The sequence below is a fragment of the Lipotes vexillifer genome, unplaced genomic scaffold, assembly GCF_000442215.2.
Source record: "Lipotes vexillifer unplaced genomic scaffold, Lipotes_vexillifer_v1.1 scaffold472, whole genome shotgun sequence".
Taxonomy (NCBI): Eukaryota; Metazoa; Chordata; class Mammalia; order Artiodactyla; family Lipotidae; genus Lipotes; species Lipotes vexillifer.
The window spans coordinates 1549078-1567529 of record NW_006797698.1 but is presented as its reverse complement, the minus strand read 5'-3'; the positions used below and the strand labels follow the sequence as shown (position 1 = coordinate 1567529).

Genomic DNA, 18452 nt, shown 5'->3' with positions numbered 1-18452 from the left:
GTGTGCCTCCATTTCTTCACTTTACGTATGAGCTGATTGAGCAACGGGCCTGAAGTCAGCAAGTTAGGCAGTGACTGGAGTGGGATTTGAATTCGTGCCCGAGACTCCAACCCTCTCCTCATGGAAACTCTGCCGCTTAGTCTCCCCATGAACGCACGGGCCCAAGAGACACCTGTGAAGCTACTGTCTTTGGGGCACTGTCCCAGTGTCGAGACACGAGGGGACACAGCAGACACACCTCTGTCCTCCCAGCTCACCGGCTGGCAGAGCGAGGGCACCGGGATGTGAGCCACGCGACAGGTGAGGTGCTGGATGGCTCAAGGTCACAAGGCAGGAGCCGACCCTGAGTCAGGAGGGTAAGGAGGGAAGGCTGCAGCGGCTTCTTCCCCTGAATACGCATGTTCTATGTGCACTTCTCATCAGTCGTCACTTTATGTCTCATTCATGTGATCTGCACAGCTCTGATAATCTTTTTCTTCCTGGATGATAATTTCTTTGAATGGTCAGGATCTTACTCATTTACTACGCTAATTAATTTCATCGATACCGACTTACCGCATATGGTCTCGGTGTGGGTTCTCCCAAAACTGACCCCGAGACCAGGGAAAGTGAGACGGAAGGAAAGAGTCAAAAAGGGAGCTCCAGGAAGCAGGTCACAGCTCTGTGCAGAGTCACAGCTGCTGGGGACCCCGGAGAGGCTGCGCACGGACCTCAGAACTGCCTCCTAGTCAGGAGCACCCCGCCCTCTTTGGTGAGGGCTTACCCTGGGGCATGACCTCTGACATTCCTGCCCTGCGCCCACAAGCCCAGCTGCCAGAGAACACCCTCGGTCGGAGCTGTTCGGATAGGAGAACTTGGATGCAGGCGAGGCGCCCACAGCCATCTGCTCCCAACAGCTTCCACTGTGCTGGAGGCTGGGGGTCCCTGGGGACCCAACACACATGCCACTGCCTTGCAGGTACTACAAACCAGTGCGGGAGAGACATTAACCGTCACTACACCGTCATGAGTGCTACCACAGGACAAGTCCGGGCTTGTGAACAAGGTAAGTGGCAGTCAGTGAGTGGATGGATGGAATTTGAGTCAGTGTGCTTCTGTTTTTCTCAAAACGTTTATCTCCCGGAAAATAGGAGTCTTGCACAGGAAAGAACTGGAATGCAGGACGTTCATACGACAGCCACACGCAAAGTCCCGGTCCTTCTCTGCCACCACTGCTCTGGCACTGCCAAGGATGACGACTACCAGGCTGCTAAATGAGTTGTTTCCTCGAAGTCTATTCAGAGGGGATCCGTGCAGACACAAGGCTCAAAGGACCAGTGCAGGCAAGCCCACGTGTAACTAACATTTAACTTACAAAGTTTACAAAGTGCTGGTCAAATCTATTCTCCTAAAATGCAAATGAAGGACATCAAGGAGGAAACTATAATAAAATGTAACACTCCATCTCCCAGAAAGGAACCCTTAGGAGACAGTGTGTCTGTTAATTAAATCAAGAATTTTCATAAAAGGAGTGCACATTTTGTAGATGTTAACATCACAATACGAATATCTGAAATAAAATCTTAAAATACTATGGAAAGAAATATTCGAACTTTTAGAATTTTTAAAACACTGTAAGCTTTGTGTTAAACATGTTTTGGGGGTAACGTCTTAATTCGTCTGTTAGTTTTTAAAAATATTTAAATAAACATTTTATTTTGAATAGCTTTAGATTTATATAGAGAAGCTGTGAAGACACAGCAGTTCCTTATACACCCCATACCGGATTTCCCCTAAAGATAACATCTGACGTTCCTCCGGCACATCTGGCACAACCAGCGAACCATCACTGATACATTACTAAAAAGTTCACACTTTAATAGGGTTGCCTTAGTTTTCCCCTAACATCCTTTCTCTGTCCCAGGACCCCATCCAGGACAGCACATTTAGTCATCATGCTCCGTAGCCTGCCCTAGGCAGTGATGGCTTCTCAGACATTCCTTGTGTTCGATGACCTTGAGTACTTGACCTTGAGACCTTGACCAGGAGTACTGGTCAGGCATTCTGTAGAACGGCCCTCATTCCGGATTTGTACGATGTTTTTCTCGTGATCTCAGTTTTGGGGTTTGTGTGTTTTAGCAGGAAGACCAGAAGGCCAAGTGCCTTTGCATCCCACTGTATCTAGGGCACCTGCTGTCAACACACCTCATCACCTGGGTCGCCTGGCCCGGGTAGGATCTGTCGGGTCTTTCCCCTGCAGAGACTCTCCCCCCTCTTCCCACACTGCAGTCTTGGCAGGGAAGTCACGGTCCACCTCCCTGAGGGAGAAGCATCTGCATAAATTACAGTAAATCCCCTACACGTGAACCTTCAAGTTGCGAACTTTCAAAGAGGTGAATGTGCCTTCGCGTGTCCAATCACATAAGTTAGTTCACGTGTCTGGCGTACGCTGTCAGGAGTGTGCATCTTCGACAAGTGGTTGTGCTCTTGCGTACTTTACAGTACTGTATAGAGTACAGGAGTACAGCATCTTTATTTCAAGCCCAGGGAGTCCAGAAGCAAGCGTAAAAGCAGTGGTGATGTAGCCGGTACCGCTAAGAAGTGCCAAGCGATAACGACGGAAACAAAAGTGAAAATAACTGAGAGAGTGGAGTGAGGTGAAAAGACGGTAGACATCGCTCATTCTTATAAAATGAGTCGTTCAACCATCGGCACGATTCTAAAGAACAAGATCATGGAACATGTAAGGTCTGCTGTGCAGACAAGAGTATCAGAGAAGCGTGGAAAACTGGGGGAGGAGATGGAGAAACTTCTCAGTGTGTGGATGCAGGGCCAGCATCAGTGTTGAGTCCCGCTCAGCTTCATGCTGATTCAAGAGAAAGCTAAAAGCCTTTATGAAGGCTTGAAGAAACACGGTGAAGAATCAGAGGGCGCATCTTCTAATGCCAGCCACGGCTGGCTTCGTCGGTTCAAGACTGGAGCCAAGCTTCACAACTTAAAAGTAGGTGGCGAGGCAGCGAGTGCAGATACGGTAGCTGCCCAGGAATTTCCTGAAACGCTTCAAGAAATTATTGATGAAGGCGCGTATTTACCTGAGCAGGTGTTTAATGTGGACGAGACAGGACTGTACTGGAAAAGGATGCCAGACCAAAGTTACATCAGCAAGGAGGGAAAGTTGATGCCAGGCTATAGAGCAGCAAAGGACAGGCTAATTCTGTTGTTTGGTGGCAATGTTTCCGGTGATATGAAGCTGAAGCCTCTCTTAGTTTATCGTTCAGAGAACCCAAGGGCCCTTAGAAACATAGCCAAGGGCTCTCTTCCTATCGTGTGGAAGAATAACCCCAAGGCCTGGGTTACACAGGCCATTTTCCAGGACTGGTTTTTCCACCACTTTATCCCGGAGGTAGAGAAATATTGCTTGGAGCAGAACGTCCCATTCCACATTCTTTTGTCGCTCTACAGTGCTCCAGGCGACCCCCCATTCATGGATGACTTGCATCCCAACGTCAAAGTAGTGCATCTGCCACCGAATACTACGTCGCTCATCCAACCTATGGACCAGGGAGTTATAGCGACTTTCAAGAAATATTATTTATGTCACACTTTTCGTCAGGCAGTAAAGGCGACTGACGAATCAGGAACAACCCTGAGACAATCTCTGAAGGACTATAACATCTACAGGCCATAAAAAAAAACTGACTTTGCTTGGCATGAGGTTACGGCCGTCACCGTGAATGGGGTTTGGAAGAACCTTTCCCCACAGTTTGTTCATGATTTTCGTGGATTTGAGAAGGTGGATGAAGAGTCCAAAGAGGTCTCCAGCAACTTAGAGACCCTCAGTGAGAAGCTGGAGCTAGATCTGCAAGAGGACGACGTCACCGAACTCCTTGCTGTGCAACACGAGGAGCTTACGAATGAAGACCTGATGGAACTGGAGGCCCAGAGAAAGGACGAAGAGAGACAAGAGGACGAAGTGACTGAAGAACCAAAGAGATTCACGACGCAGGCAATGGCAAGGGGGTTCTCTGCATTTGAGGAGGCGTTGCTAGTGTTTGAGGCACAGGACCTTTAACGTACAACGAACGGTACGCGAAGGCTGCAGCAGCCGCTCAGCAATCCAGTGCCACCGTGTCATCTACGATAAGAAAAAAAGAGCTGCTACCCAGACATCGCTGGATCGTTTTTTCAACTGGGTAGATAGAATTGAACCCAGCAAGGAACAGGAACCCGTGCCATCAGCGTCAGGCGTGAGTGAAATGGCAGCTTGCCCTCCGTCTCCTGTCGCTGACGACCCTTCAGCTCCACCGTCTCGCACCTCCTCTCCCTCCTCCAGTCAGTAACTCTTCTTGCCTGTCACTCGATGCCAGCCCCTGGACGCCAGCTGTTGTACTGTACTACTGTACTTTTCACGGTACTGTACTGTAAGATTAAAAATGTTCTTCATTTTTTGTGTTTGTTTTTAACGTATCAGTAGTGTGAAAAGTATTCTAAACCTATTATAGTACAGTACTATATAGCCGATTGTGTTAGTTGGGCACCTAGGCTAACTTTGTTGGACTTACAAATTTAGACTTACGAATGCACTCTTGGAATGGAACTCGTTTGTATGTAGGGAACTTACTGTACTTGGAACATTTCTGTAGAAGAGTTGTCTGTCTGTCTGTCCATCTCAGCATGGACTCACGGTATCTATCCCATACTCTGAGTCACAATCCAACAACCATGTCAGGATCAGTGCTCCAGCCGGCAGGGTCCACCCCGATGACGGGGCTGTGTGGGGCACGGCGCACGTTCTTCTGAGTCCGCTGGGGCTGTGACTCCCCGCCAGGCCCCCCAGGACTTCCCTGCTCACACCTGCAGCCCCCAAGCCAGCAGGGCGTGGAGAGCTGGGCCCTCTGTTCCCTCTGGAGCATCACCAGCCCCCAGGTGGTGAAATGTGTGCCCTCAACCACTAGCGGCTTACATCAGTGTGGTACGTCTGTTACAATTATTCAATTGCCTTAGTTTCTCTCCCTCCAGGACAGCACCTCACATGCAGCCCTGTCTCCTTGGGCTCCTCTTGGCAGTGACAGCTCTTCAAACCTTGATTTGATGGTCTCGGTAGTTTTGAGGAGTACTGGGCAGATACTTTGGAGGATGCCCTTCGACTGGAATTTGATGTTTTTCTCATAATTAGCCTGGGGTTCTCAGTTTTGAGGTGGATCTATAACACTATCTTTTTTTTAATGTAAAAAGCTTGACCAAGCAAAGCTAAATGACACTAGAATGTATTTTGGTTCATGATAAGGCTAAATTATTACTGATACAATAACATCAATAACAAAAGTGTCAGCATTTAAAGTCAGGAGAATAAAGTAAAATACCATAAAAATGTCATTGCTTCTCTACATTTGGTAAAACTTGTTGATGAGAGCACCATTTGTATTATTTAATTATGATGAAGTCCAAACTGTACCTGAAGGAAGAAACGCACTGAAACAGAAAATAAGAGTATCTGGAGTTAAACCAAAAAGGAAAAACACCCCAAAAAACCCAAAACCATTCAACAATAACAGGTTGTTTGGAATAAGTTATTAAAATTCCTGAGAAGGCAAGTTCAAGCTCTCATTATTCAAAAGGTAACTGGGGCTCGGAAAGGATCGCAGTGTCCCACTGTTGGGTTATTTTATCCGTCCCCGGGGAGAAGTGTAACTGCAGAGTGTCACGCTGGCACCTGAGCCACTGGTCTATGAAAGCCACCCACCGTGGAATGATGTTACGCCGTCCAGTCACACGCTAACCCAGCATCATCCCAGGGAGCTACTGAAGAGTGCTACTGGGAAGGAGAACGTATACGTTACAGTGTTTACTCTGTGAAGGTCAACAGAACAACTTGGGAAACGCAACATCTCAGTTTACGTGCAAAACAGCTGTACGCTCTAACCAGGAAGGCACGGCCGAGTGTTTCTCTCCCTGCAAGCAGATCTGCTCACACACCACCCTTGACAAGTCCTCACTGCAGCACGGCACCTCACACGCCGTGGCCTCGAGGAGTTTCACACCCTGGGATCCCGTGACACTTCCTTTTCAAAGGCAGCCTCTGAACTCTGGGCCCGTGTCCTCGTGCCTGCCTCTACTGGGCGCACGGCCCAGGTGGCCACTGGACTCCTACCTGCCTTTCTGTATGGGCTGAATGGTGGCCCCCACAAGATAACGTCTACCTGGAACGTCAGAACGCGGCCTTATTTGGAACAAGGGTCTTTGGAGACGAGGTCACCCTGGATTATCAGGTTGGGCCCTAAATCCGATTACCAATGTCCTTACAAATGAGAGCGGACACAGACACAGGAGAAGTCGATGGAGGCAGAGATCAGAGTGATGCTGCCATGAGCCACGGGACGCCTGGGAGCACGAGCAACCACCAGAAGCCGGGACAGAGGCCTAGGACAGATTCTCCCTGGAGCCTCCAGACGGGACCAGCCCTGCGGACCCCCTGAGCTCGGATGTCTGGCCTCCCGAGTGTGGGAGAATAAAGTTCCGTTGTTCCAAGCCACGGGGTTTGTGGCACTTTGTCATGGCGGCCTCAGGAGCCTCCTCCGCCTTCCAAGTTCAGTTCACAGGCCCCCTGCGCCTTCCCTAAAGGCCCTCAAGGCACCAGCACCCCTCCACTGTGAACACCCCTGCTAGCGCTTTGTGAGTGACACCCTTTCGGAGCCCTAACGTGCCTTGTGCCAAAGCTATAGATCCGCTTTAGACGGCGGCTTCTGAGGCAGCAGACGGGTCCCCAGCAAGTTCCTCACGGGTGTCGGGACAAGCTCATGCCTGCTATATTGTATGTCACTGAAAGACACATCCATGAAAGGCAGGGGCCATGGTAATGATTCGATCCCCATCGTAGAGAGCTGAGAGTGCAAGGATGAGAGGCGTTCTAAAACAAAATTTACACATGGCCCAAATGTCACTAAAAACACCCCAACCAAAAAAACCAACTCCGTATTTCCAATCCTGTAATTTTAACTTAACGTAAGACACTTCACTGTAATTCCACAAAGACAAAGATTATCAATAGGTTAGTTATTTTAAAATTTGTCTTTTATGCTTTATTCTACACTTAGAAACATAAGTTTACTATATTCACATAGTATCTTTTCTTTTTAGAAAAAACCATTTAAAATCGTTAAGCAAGAAATCAGCGAAAAGGGGAATATGGAAGTTAAAAGTATAAGGAAAAGACTAAACTCTCACATACATACGTTTTCTTAAAGTGCTTAGAAACACGAAGATTAACAAAGGCAAAGCTTAAATGTGACTTTACAGGACCTACAAGGTAGCAGAATAAATGAAGCGCATTAGATTTTGTTTCCTTTCCATGCCTTTTGCGTTTGGTTCTGTGTGTGCTGGGGGCAAAAGTGTCCACTGAAGAGGGAGATGCATATGCTCTGCTAGATAAGGGGGCAAAGAATTACTAAGAAAGAAGGAAAAGCGTACGTAAGTAAAGGCACAAAGCTTCCCCGATTAGATAACAGCTCAAAGTTAGCTGCAACAAATGCCTAAGGAATGTCACAGACCCAACAAGGCTGTGACCTTGAAATGACAGTGGTCCCCATCCATTTTAAAATGGCTTTGGGTTTAATTCTGTGAACCACAGCCAGTGTTTCCTCTTTTTCAGGAAACAGAACCCAATTACTGTACTAAGCCGAAGCGACAGAGAGGACCAAGGTTAACTCGCAGGGATCCAGCCCCCGGCGCCAGCAGGCCAGCGGGGTAAGGAACACCTTGATGACAGTGACGCCAGCAACAACACGCGGCCACCCCAGCCCACTCCTTTTTTTAAAAATGTTTTCTTTTTTTCCTGTGGTAAAAGTCACATAATGTAAAACACACTATTGTAACCATATTTAACAGGACAGTTCAGTGGCACTAAGTACAGTCACATTGTTGTGCAACTCGCACCATCATCCATCTCCCGAATTTTTCACCTTCCTAAACTGAAACTCTGTCCCCCTGAAACACTAACTCCCCATTCCCCCTCCCCACCTGCCCACCTCCCCGGCCCCTGGCATCTGCCAGTGCAGTTGCTGACTCTTATGATTTGACTATTCTAGGTACCTCGTATAAGTGGAATCAAACAGTACGTGTCTGCACCTAATGCTTATTGGAATGCATTTCCAAGGTTAACTTAATACATGTCCTGTGAACAGGCTGTACCTTCTTTTTCCCCCCGGTGCTATACAGCAGGCCCTCACCAGCCATCTACATCATACGCAGCAGCGTACAGATGTCAGTCCCCACTTCTGTCAAACACGCTTTCAGCGTTTTAAAGGAGTTTCCTTCTCCCTCTAGCTTAATAAGGATTTTGTAAAAGGAACATATGTTGAATTTTATCAGTTGCTATTTCAGTATCTACTTAGATGACCAGAGGTTTCTCTCCTTTAATCTGCTGCCATTAACTCCTCGGTGAATTTCTTAACAAACTGCAGCCCTGCATTTCTAGGACAAAACCTTGTTTGGTCACAAGAGACTGCGTGGCTCATCCTGCTGATGTTTTTGTAGTAGTCCTGCCCATATTTTAAATGCCAGGTTGATCATTTGTTTTCTTCTTTGTGTGCTATCCTCTGGTTCTGATGTCAGGATTGAGTGAGCTTCTCAGAAGGAGCTGGGAAGCCGCCATCGTTCCCTAAGTCCTAAAGTAATTCAGATGACCTAGGCCTTAACTGTTCCTCGAAGGTTTTACAGAATTTACCCATCAACAGGCTGAATACCGGGCCTCTTCTGCAGGGGCAGAGGAAGGGCGAGGACCTTTCATTACTTGAAAAAACCCCAAAGCCTTTATTGAGATAATTCACATCCATACAGGTCACCCATTTAAAGTGTACAATTCAATTAATTACTTTTTAATTTCTTCTATGGTGATTGATGAAAGGGATAGTTAACCAAGAAAATACGAACTTGTAAAATTTACTCAAAAGTGATTGAAAAGATTTTTAAATATACTGATATAGTTTGACATATTCAGATTTCTTTTAATGTTATTTTCGAAATCTCTGCATTTATAATTAAGAAGCTCCTCTTATTTCCAATACTTCGCGTTTTCACTCGTTTCTCCTTGAACAGACTTGACACAGGTTTATCCACTTAACTGGTCTTTTCCAAGAATTAAGCTTGTGCTCTTGTTGAGCAAGGCTACTTTTTGATGCTGTCACTTCAGTAGCATTTTCGGGGGGATGAGAGAGAAATGAATACACTCGGCAAACCATGTTGACTTACAACGTGGCAGCCCAGCTCAGTGCATCAGGCAGGTGCAGTGAAGACTGGCTTGTCACCATGTCCCCACCAGCGTGCTGCAGTTTTGACATTTGGACACCATGCAGTTCGGACGCATCCTGACTCATTTCAGTTACCAGCGCTTAAACAGATGTCCGTAGATGCATGCACATCTTTGGGGTTTAGCAATACAACGGATCTTTCTGCTGCGGGGCCCTGGCTGCCTCTAATACAGCACATTATCGTTCTTACAACATGGGTAAGTGCTGTTCAAATCAAAATACGAAAAATGATCTGCAGAGTAAGGCACTAACAATATACGATTCCCTGAGAAGCTCAGGGGCCTGGGTCCTTTCCTCAGGTACATCAGGGAGCAGGCCAGTCTTCTCCAACGGGGACTCTAGGACTTTCAGGCTCCAGGGGGAGCGAGTGCAGGAGACAGAACAGGGCAGATCTAGACCAAACCTGTATGAGAACTGTCATCACCTTCTGTGTGACGCTGAGCAAATTCCTGCATCCCCCTGGCCTGAATCTCTTTGTTCGTAAAATGGGGATAACACCATCTTTCTTGAGGAGTGATTCTGAGGAATGGGGATAAATAAACTCAAACATTCAATCACAAACGCTGTCCACTGGGTGGTAGGTACGATATTCACACGGGGAAAAGTCCGACGGTGCCGACACCGAAGCCATCACTAGCCAAATGGCTGTCGCCGGATGATGCACTAATGGTGGCTTGATTTCGAAATTTATGCTCAGTTGCCTTTTTGGTCCTTTCTAGGGTCACCATCATAGTTATACTTGTAGAGACTGCACTACACAGCAGGTACTCAAGTGATTGTTACATTCAGGTTACTTAATGCATGTATAATCCTATTAGCTAGGAGCTATTATTGTTTCCTACTTACACTTGAAGAAACTGAACCTTGAAATAACTTGCCTAAGGTCTCACAGCTATTAAGTAGAAGAAATGGGACTCCAATCTGGGTCTGACTCATGCTCTTAATTACACGACACTAATTATATATGCAGCTGAAGGGGGGGACATGCCACATGTGCAAGCATCAAAGCTACAGGAGTCACTGTGAAAAGAGCCAAACAAAGGTAAAAATAAACACGTGAGAATGTGGACGCGGATATTCCTGAGGCGGTCTTAATGAAACAACTACACATTCCATAGTATGTGGTCTATAAAATAACAATTTATTGGTAGCAACTTACTGTTAGAAACAAATGATCGACGTACGACCTAAGATAAAATAAATCAGGTTATTAACAAAGTTCAGAAACCTCAATGATGTGACATAAATTCAGATACACAGGAAATAGCTCCAAGTGGGACAGAAGCGACAAATTAAAAGATTTACAAGTGACTAAAATGTGACCAAAAGGTTCCCAAATTAGTTTCCTCCCCAAAATGACTCTCCTTTTAGTATCCGAGTTAAGCCAGACTTCTTTTCCCCTAATATCAGCGCAAGTGCGATCACAGCCACAAAAGGAAGATCTGAAAGACTTTCTCCTCAGGCACCAGATTATGCAAGCAAGTCGTCACGTTTCTATCCGCTGTTACTGCCTCTGAGTTGTTCGGCCGCGGGACACAGTCTATTTTGACCTCACACTTGGGAGAAGAAGCCTCGGTGCATCTGGGAGGTATATGCGGGTCATCTTACAGCTACCTTGTCACTGCTCTTTGATTAGCACGCATAAACTTGGCAAGCGGATTTCCTCTCATTGCCTTAAGTAGAAATGCCTTATTTCTTTATAAGAAACAACATTAACCACTGAAGTACACTGAGCCCATGTGCCAGAGTAAAAGGTAAAGCTCCAAAAAAACACGTGTGTTCACGTATGTGACAAATATTTACTGAAACGAGGTCTTAGTCATCATCATATCTTTGAGACATGGCAAATAGTTAAGTTTTCAGTCCCCATGCTCACAGAGCTTCCACGATGGCAGAGAAACATGAATAAATGCCTTTCACCTTAACAGCCCCATCAGCCATGAGGGATCATGAGATGATATGTGAAGGCCTGTCTGGGGCTTCCAGAAAGTCAATTTTCCCGAGGAAGTGACACATAGGCTGAGACCTGAAGAAAACTAGCAGGTGGCCAAGAGGACAGGGAAGAACAATCCAGGGAGAGGGAACAGCCTGTGCAAAGTCCAGCAGGCACGGAGGAACAAGGCCAGGAGGAGGGAGGTGTGCGGTGAGGTGGGCAGAGGGAAGAGGGAGGTAAGTCTGGGCTCCAGCCTAAAGGCAAAGGAAAGTCAGAGGAGGCTTTTAAGCCTGGAAGTGACACGATCAGATACAGGTTTTTAAAAAATATCTCTAATTGCAGCATGTAAAGTTGATTGGAGGGGGCCAGAGGAGATGCTGGAGAGACTAGGCTGTTTAATGGTCAATAGAAAGGTGACGACGGCGGAGACAGGTAGGTATTCAGGAGGTGAAAGCGAGAGGACTGACCGCTTGGGTGTGGGAGAGTGAGAGAGCCATAGCTCAACGTCATTCTTGTTAAAAAAAACAAAACAAAAAAACAGGTGAACGTGGTAGCACTTACTGAATTAGGTTGCGGGGAAAAAAAGAGGCGCGAGGGAGAAGCAGGGGGACAGACCAGAGAGACGGCGCGATGACACAGGCAGAGACATCCAATAGGCAACCGAATACTCAGAAGGGAGATCTGGCTGCGGATATCTATTTGGGCATCATCAGTTATTAAAGCATCGTGGTAATTAAACACTGGGCACCAGGCAGGTGGTAACTGAAGCCATGGAAGTGAGGGAGATTGCCTAGGGGAGGGCACAGGAGGGGAAGACAAGTGGCTTGGGGAAGAGCCAGGAGCAAAGCCCCATAGCTAATGTTCAAACGCATGGCTTGTGAATTAGCCCTCACTCCACCTGCTACTACAAAACAAAACCAAACGGAAAGGAAAAAGGGTAAGTAAGAGCCATCAAGGAAACAAGGAGCGGGCAGGTTTGAGGAGCATGCCAGGAGTGCTCCGGGGGAGAAGGCACCAGAGGTCATCCCTGGTGACGCCTACGAACAGTGCAAAATGAGAAGACGATTAAGTGTCCACTGGAGTTTGCAAAATGGAGCCGCGAGTGACCAACTCAGGGAATTTGGGTGGAGTGGTGGAAACGCGCTGAAGAAGGAATGGGAAGCGAGGAAATGGAAAGAGGGTTTCCAGATAAGGGATTATTTCACGTTGGTTACGAAGACCTGCAAGTCTAAAGCCTGTGTTTGAAACCTGGCGACCCCACCTCCCCAGATATGTGCCCTCCCGCCCCCGCCCCCCATGGTCACTTATTTAACCTCTCACCATCTTAATCTTCTCCTCTATAAACAGAGAAGATAAAAATATTTACCCCTTAAGAGTTGTTTTGAGGGTTAGATGAGATAAATGTAAAGGATTTATAACAGTGCCTCAATATACTTAACATACGCCAGTTACTATAATCATAGAAAAAGAACGAAAATTCTTCCAGTTTCTTCAAATAAATTCCAAATGCTTTGTGGTGGCAAAATTTTCCCACTTTAAAATTCACAGGTAGGGGCTTCCCTGGTGGCGCAGTGGTTGAGAGTCCGCCTGCCGATGCAGGGGACGCGGGTTCGTGCCCCGGTCCGGCAAGATCCCACATGCCGCGGAGCGGCTGGGCCCGTGAGCCATGGCCGCTGAGCCTGTGTTCCGCAACGGGAGAGGCCACAGCAGTGAGAGGCCCGCGTACCGCAAAATAAAATAAAATAAAATAAAATTCATAGGTAAAATGTAAAGTCACAGGGGTCCTGGTATAACAACTTTGCAAGGGTTCTTTCTGCCCACCCCACGCAGAGCTGTAGGGTGGAAACACCCCGGCCATGGAGCAAACAGTCTGACTCGCTGGCCTGGACTCCTGCCAGCCGCCTGCTGGGGCCGCTGAGGGCTCACCAATGAGCAGGCAGGACCAGTCCTGAGCGGGAAGGTCGTGGAGGTCCCTTCATCATCGTGGACATGACTCAGCACGGCCTTGCCTCCTGATGACTTGAGAAGCCCGGTGGCAGGTCCCACTTATGGATCCTCAAACCCTGCCGCACACTCCCCTCTTGTTTAAAATAGTCAGGGGTCTTAACGTTTCAGATAACAAAACCTCCGCAGCCTATAAAACAACTACTCTATCTTATCAAATCTAAGATACCATCAAATGTGAAGCCTGACTTTAAGATGTGTACCTAAAGTCTGTTAAAAATGGCAAGCTTTCAACTATGGGGTCAGCCGGAGCAGAAAATGTTTAATTGTAAACATTTCATAAAGCTGTAACTATTTTTACAAACAAGAAACAATAAACCTCTTCTCTAAGGTAAGTATGCAAGCTCAGTAGGGAAGGAAAGAGTCTGGAAGATAGATGAGCAGAGCCTTCTAATACCACGAGATGATCGCCGGCAAGCAAACTGCGATCACAAGCCTGTCACCACCAGAGGTCAGTACCCCACACACTACAGTCAAGAAGCCAAGTGGACCCAGCTGAGCCTCACTTACAAAGCTGAGTGATAAGGGGATACTTTAAAAGGTTCCACAAATTCACAGGAAGACATTCTCCCTTAAGTAAGTTAGAGCAGTGTTTCTCAAACTTGTTTTCATAATCCCCCCCAGCCTTTCTATACATTCCCCCCTCAACTGTCCTACCCCCAAGAAACTTTAATACCACAGATACACTGTATATCCATTCAGGGGCCCTTTGGAGAGCCAGAAACCACTGTAATAGCTAAGATTTTTTTGTCCCCCAACAAGGACCGACCTTTGCTCACTTCAGGGCAGTATCCTCCAGCTGAGAATGAACAAGTTACAGTGAATGCACATTTTCGGTTTATTGTAGAGCGGCTGCTGGTTGCTTTAGGTAATATTTTCAAGCTGGAAGGAAAAGTACAAGTTCACCAATGCTGGGCCTTGGTCTAGCGAGAAAACCCACAACGACAACAAAACAAGCACACGCAGCGCCCCAAGAGACAAGGATGATTCAAGAATACAGCTGCTACCTCATTACGGAACCGGACCTACGATTTGATTCCAAGATCCTTGACTGAAAAATAATGCTTTCCCCTCGCTTGTACTTGTACCCCCACTTCCTCCGTATTTTTGATCGTGCAGACTAGCTTGACCAGTCTTGCTAGGAAAATGAGTTTGGAGGCAAGTTCTGAAAAGCCTTTCCTTTGGGAAATGCCTTGCAGGGGAGGAAGGAACAGCTTGGACAGAAAGGACCGCCTGGACTGAAGGAAGCAGGCAGGTGGTAAGGGGAGAGGGGACAGGTGACTGGGAGGAAGGCGACTTGCTGAAAGCCCGAAGAAACTGGAGAGTCTGCGACAGCTGGAAAGACAAGAAGGTGGCGAAAACACAGGTGGTTCCCAGGGGCCGTAAAGTTCTTGATATAGTGCCAGAATTACAGATTTATTAATCATGAATAAGTTTCTGAACACTCATCGACTTGAGCAAGCACTCACTGGCTGCGTTTAGGTGCTTACGAAGGTGCTGGGCCCTGTGGTTAAATAAGTTCAAGACGGTTAATCTTGATAAAAACAAACAGGTGTGGCTGACATAATTAAACACTTGAAACGCAAACACATAAAGCGACTGCTATGAACTAGGCACTGCTCGCATCACTTTGCAGATACCGAATCATTTCATCCTCCCATCGTTCCCGTAATGGAAACATAAACCCTGAATGTAGTCACTGAGATACCAAAACACCGCTGAGCACCGAGGACGTGCCACCGTATCACCTGCTGGGAGGAGAAAGATGGATCATGGAGAAGCACAGAAGGGCTTTAGGCAGCGGCCTTGGAGAGGGTGAGACAATGCAGTAAGGTTGGCAGGTGGAAAAAGGGAGCAAGAGAAGGTCTTACCCTCCAAAGGATGTAAACCCTCAGGCACCGAGACCATGAAGGGTCACAGAACAGGCGTCTGGCTAACTCTGCTTGTGGGCCAAATCTGGCCTCTTTCTGTAAATAAAGTTTGACTGGAACGCAGCCCTGCCACTTGGACCGCGTTGCTGCTTTGCTGCTGCACGGGCAGGCTGAGTAGCCTTGACAGGGACGGAGACCGAGACCATCTGGCCCTTTACAGAAAAAGTTTGCCCGTGCCTGTTCTACAGCCTTATTATTCAGCGTGGGGTCTGTGAAGCAGCAGCAGCACTTGGGAGCTGAGCAGAAATGCAGACTCCCAGGTTCCAGCCCAGACCCACAGAACTAGAATCTGCCTTTTAAAAATCTCTCTGGCAGGGCTTATGCACAGAAAGCTCTCCGATCATTGGTGCGTACGGCCGGGAGGAGGCGGTGAGGCTGCAGATGAAGAGAAGTCTGCATGTATTCTATATACAGACCCAGGAAAGTGGTAAAGATTTTCCCGTAAAGGAGTGGTCCTGTCAATTCACGTTCTGGAAAGGTCCCTCTGTCAGGGTGCGATGGTAGGAAGAAGTGGGTGGGCACTTGGTGTCAGAACCCAGGCAAAAGAGGACCTGGACAACACATGGGAGACAGAGGCACAATTTCTTCTTTCTTCCCAGAAGCAAATTAACGTTTTAAGAGATTATGCCAACTTCACTAATGCCTTTCTAACGAACAGAGTATCTGTTAGAATTTATTAGGAAATAGGAAAAGACTTGGTAACATAAATATTAGCAATCACGTGTTTCCATGTGTATCAAATGCATCCCCATCTAAGGAAAGCGTCCAGATCGCAATGCACAAATGATGACACCAAGTGAATAAGAAGGAAGCTGGAAGATTAAATGACGACCTATTCAACTGCTATGTATCAATATTATGTAGGCTGCTAACACATCAGCTCACAGGATACTATTTAAAGGTGTCATGTCCTACTGTTAGGACTTATTGTTCCCCCGAATAAATGTAAGATTCTGCTTGATATTCAGTTTTTCCGTATTTTGGATGAATAAGCACTCTAAAGTTCAAAAGAAACAAAGCAGCACTTTAGACAACCACGCCAACACTACCCCTTCCAGCTTGGCTAACAGCTTCCAAGCAACTGCTTTACAACATTTTGCCTCCTTAAGAATCTAGAAAAATTTGACAGGGTTATTTGTGCGATTCAGTATGCTTTAAAGTAATGACAGCAATATAGATAAAAACAGATGGGTGAAAATGGGAAATTCCTTCTTCTTAGATGCTTACGTTTAGTATTTTATATTCATTCCCTTGGCAGAAACAATGCAAAAGAAATAAGGCACAGAGATATTTCTCAAATATCTGCTTTGAGAAATGCAACATAATTAAATTAATAAATCTCAAGTAAGGAAAAAAACTCCAAACCTGTACTGAGAAAAATCTCTATGGACGATTCATTAATAAAAAGCTTAAAAAGTCCATGAGTTCAGTACAATGGTAAGTGGCACTTAAACAGTAACAGTAACTAACATGTACTAAGTGCTTACTGTGGATTTACATTGTACTAAATACCATTACGTGGATTATCTCATTTAATCCTCAGAACACCCCGATATTAGCTCCACCTTATGAATGGGAAAACTACGGTACAGGGAGGTTAAGTAACTTGTCCAAGGTCACACAGCTTAATAAGAAGTTAAGATACGGTCTGAAGCTGGGCCTATACTCTAAACCATAGCTATGGCACCTCTCCAATAGCATCTGCTCTCTACTTTTCTTTGCCCCCATGTGAATCTGCAAAATGATTAAATGCAATGGAGTCTCATTGTTACTGAAATCAGGGACAAAGAAAACTCTATGATTTAGATATTCAAAGTCTTAACGAAAGGGGGGCACACCTTACTGCCCTGTGGACAGTGCCCCAAGTTTGACCTGCAATATAATAAAATCACGGAATACTGAGGCGGATTCGATTGAACACACTGGATTATTTTTCAGTAGGACAGAATGCAAATTAAGCCCTAGTAAAATTCTGAAATGTATCATGTAACTGCTTGTTAATAATAAATATGGCGGCAGACTTCTAATGATAATTACTATGAACACGTTATCTTCTGGCTAACATGTCTGTGAAATGCGGGAACTCTAAAACATAAAATAAACGTAGGCATTGGCCTGATACTGTCGGCTTAACGTTCTCATAGTGGTTGTGCATGCTTATTTAAGTAACTGCCTGACTGTAAATAAACGGAAGTATTAAAGTAAAGTTGGCAGAGGGCACAGCATCCACATGGCACATGCTTTGTTCCAGAAGCTTTATTCCATCAATACTCTTGGAAAAAAGAGAACTCACTAAACGAATAACGGAAAAACACAAGACAGTGTGGAGGTCTTTTAAATTCCTCAAATTGTCAAGCCTGTTATACAAACTTCTTTTTAGACTTTGAACTCATCGTATCTCATTTTAAGTACTAATTCTGCCAAAGAACAAACTCACCCCCTTCAAATTTCAACAGTTTCAAAATAAGATCCAGGTAAAAGCTCGTCACAATCCACGTTAAATATTCATTTTGCCAAAGAACAAACTCCCCCCCCCCCCCCCCACATTTCAACAGCTTCAAAATAAGATCCAGGTAAGAAGAAGAAAACGGGGCAGGAAAAGGAAAAAAACCGAGTGAGCGAAGAGAAGACAGGAACGACTGAATGACAGGGTCACCTGAACTCAAAACCAATTCGCTAAGCCGCCACCGCTTTTCCTACTGAACTTTCCCTATCAAGACAAGAAGACACACCCTGCTGGGGGTATTTTCACAAGTACAGATAAGGGAACCAGTGTGTGTTATTTAAAGGTACGGACCATAGGCATAATCTGGGGGTTACCCCTACATGTATGGTGGCATTACAAACAATTACTACTGCACGTCACCTTGCTCTCATTCCAGTTCGGCTTGTAAGGACAAAAGGACCGACCATCCGTGTGGATGGCCGGGTTGCGGGCTCCCCTTAGAACCCAGCGAGATTTCGCCACCGAAAGGCACCCGCGGCCACTGCAGACACGCTCTGCCGGCTCCGCGTCTCCACCGCCAGCCCCCGCAGGGCGCGCCGCCCGAAGGCGGACGGGCGCTGGGCGGCTGGGTCCCGCGGCCTCCGGGGCGTGAACCCCGTCTGTCCCCGCGCCCCGGCCCCTCCGGGCCCCCGGCGTAGACACGGAAGCGCGTTCCAGCGGGGGGGCACTCACCTTCTTCTTCCAACTCGAATTTCTCCAGCATGCCGGCTTCCGCGGGTCCCGGGGCCGCCGCCAGCGCCGCCTGAGGAGGAGCAGGACAGGGATCAGCATGCGCTCGGCCGCGCTCGTCCCCG

The 18452-nt window shown here is 46.8% G+C and overlaps 1 protein-coding gene across 4 annotated transcripts in view; it reads right to left on the bottom strand.

Moving 5' to 3' along the window:
- Positions 1-18452, bottom strand: part of PRKAG2 (protein kinase AMP-activated non-catalytic subunit gamma 2) — a 287757-nt gene that overhangs the window by 44376 nt on the left and 224929 nt on the right. For 3 of the 4 annotated variants that reach the window (XM_007469805.1, XM_007469806.1, XM_007469807.1), the window contains one exon: positions 18331-18400. In XM_007469805.1, coding sequence (XP_007469867.1) covers positions 18331-18400 — 70 coding nt within the window. Of the gene's footprint in view, positions 1-14969; positions 14973-18330; positions 18401-18452 lie in introns of all 4 variants that reach the window. The other variant, XM_007469804.1, reaches the window with a different exon arrangement.